This window comes from Panulirus ornatus, chromosome 50 (assembly GCF_036320965.1).
Source record: "Panulirus ornatus isolate Po-2019 chromosome 50, ASM3632096v1, whole genome shotgun sequence".
Lineage (NCBI taxonomy): Eukaryota > Metazoa > Arthropoda > Malacostraca > Decapoda > Palinuridae > Panulirus > Panulirus ornatus.
The window spans coordinates 8,668,425-8,670,924 of NC_092273.1; the positions used below are offsets into that span (position 1 = coordinate 8,668,425).

General features: G+C 48.4%; 1 protein-coding gene across 1 annotated transcript in view; it reads right to left on the reverse strand.

The window, feature by feature from the left end:
- The window catches only part of LOC139764575 (caveolin-3-like), a 21,434-nt gene extending 19,887 nt beyond the window's left edge, over positions 1–1,547 (reverse strand). Inside the window, exon 1 of the mRNA XM_071691379.1 lies at positions 1,290–1,547. Within this exon, the coding sequence (XP_071547480.1) occupies positions 1,290–1,347 (58 nt within the window). The 5' untranslated portion in view covers positions 1,348–1,547. The remainder of the gene's footprint in view (positions 1–1,289) is intronic.
- Between the last annotated feature and the right edge of the window lie 953 nt (positions 1,548–2,500).

Below are 2,500 nucleotides of genomic sequence, written 5' to 3' on the forward strand. Positions count from 1 at the left end.
CATCACCACCACCAACGCAGTACTCTCTACCATCACCACCATCACCACCAACGCAGTACTCTCCTACCATCACCACCACCACCATCACCACCAACGCAGTACTCTTCTACCATCACCACCACCAACGCAGTACTCTTCTACCATCACCACCAACGCAGTACTCTTCTACCATCACCACCATCACCACCAACGCAGTACTCTTCTACCATCACCACCAACGCAGTACTCTCCTACCATCACCACCAACGCAGTACTCTCTACCATCACCACCAACGCAGTACTCTCTACCATCACCACCAACGCAGTACTCTCTACCATCACCACCACCACCAACGCAGTACTCTCCTACCATCACCACCACCACCAACGCAGTACTCTCCTACCATCACCACCAACGCAGTACTCTCTACCATCACCACCACCACCATCACCACCACCACCATCACCACCACCAACGCAGTACTCTCCTACCATCACCACCATCACCATCACCACCATCACCATCACCACCATCACCATCACCACCATCACCATCACCACCATCACCACCACCACCATCACGCCTAAGGAAGCTAGCTACGTCCATCTGGCCAGGGGCACAGGTCACGAAGTGTGGTGATGAGTGTTGGTTATGTGTCTGTGAGTGGGAAGCACAAGGCATTTGAGGGGTTCAGTGCTTTCTCTATGGAAATTGCATCTTGGGTTCATGATGGGTATTGTAATACGTTGAAGCGGTGTTGGTGTTGTGTTGTGTTGGAGAGATGTGTGGGGACATCCAGAACACACACGAGAAGGTTTAACTCGTACATGTCTCGGGAGCGTAGTTTCGGATGGATATTCATTTGGTGGGGTATATATATATTAGAGTAACTGACGGGGCATTGCCAGAGGTGTGCTCAAATCCTGGTCATGTCGTATGAGAGATGAATATTTAGAAATAGGTTATATGTGGCTTACTGAATGCTAGATTTTGACCCCGACGATTGCAAGGCCGTACTGTTTATAAACAAATTACTTCCCACACCTTTGTCGTACTGATAGGAGAGAAGTAAACAGTAACAGGCGTCAGTTGTTTAGGGAAAGTACACACCATTGGCACTGTCTGGTGAACTACATGAACGGCAGAGCAAGACAGTGATGTCACTGTTGAGGTTAGCATCTATATGGCAGTGAAAACGGGTGTTGCTGTTTCTGACGCGATAGCAGGGACTCGTCCCGTACTGCATTACGTGAACCCTGGCTTTCGTGGGTTCGGTTCGAGAACTGCGTGATTCGCACGACTGTCTTACCTCGTAGGACCAGCTTGCTGCTGCTGAAGGGAGAGAGCTCCTTGGAAATGTCGTCCATCACCGCAGGAGAAAGGTGTGCACCTGTCTGTGTTTTGCGGTCACCCAAGACGTTCTGTTTCGCTGTTATATTACACTGGCCTATTACACTCTCGAAGGCAACTTCGTCTCCAGCATAATCTCGGGTTATACTCTGGAATCCAAGTGTATGGGAAGTACAAACGCGAGACTCGTAATTATACTCCACAAATGTTTCCTTCGTCACCGAACGTTAGTTTCTCTCTCTCCTGTGGCTGCGTCTGGGTCGCTACTGAGAACGACGGAGGGAGGAGGAGCCGACCAGACCAGACCGCCTACAGAAGTAGTGGTTGAGGTTCGTGAGACGCGAAGTTTCTGTTACCATAAACACTGACACACACACACGCACTTGCCAGGTCCCTCTCCGACTGGATGGTATCTCACCAAATGTTATAGTGTCATTTAGTCCTACTTCTAGACACGCACACTGCTACCCTCCTCCCACCTCCCTTACAAACAATCAGACACACACATATACAGTATGAATGGTTAATTACACGCACTCTCCTTCCTCTCCTTCCCACAATTCATGACTCGATAATGCCCAGATGGTCACCACTCAAGAGTCAAATGAGCTCCCCCATCCTCGTCCTCTGAGACCTCAGTGGAAGCTGCAATACGGCGTTTGAAATTCACTTTTGAGGGACTTTATTCTTAAGGGGGGGCGATGTTTGGTGGGAGGGGGTGGGGTGAGTGTTAGGTATGATAATGAAAAGAGACTCAGTCGTCCCTGATAATGAAGAGACTCGGTCGTCCAAAGTGTGTTGGTTAACGTTCAGTTATTCAGGTGACATTTCGTGACTCTGCCGCACTTTTGACACTGACGGATGCTTCGCGACTCATGAAAACGAGATAGTCTGACGGACGCTTCGCCACTCATGAAAACGAGATAGTCCCCCCCCTTGCGGGGCTCGCGACGACCTTTAGAAAACGAGGGTCGCGAACTCGTAAGGATATGAGCTTTGAATAAGAAAGAAGAAAAAGAAAATGAAGAAAGGAAAATATAGTAAATTCAGAATTTCGGAAGTTCTAAAGAAAATAATCTTGCAGTTTTAGAGACAGATAGATAGATAGATAGATAGGTAGATAGATAGAGATAGATAGATAGAGAGAGAGAGAGAGAGAGAGAGAGAGAG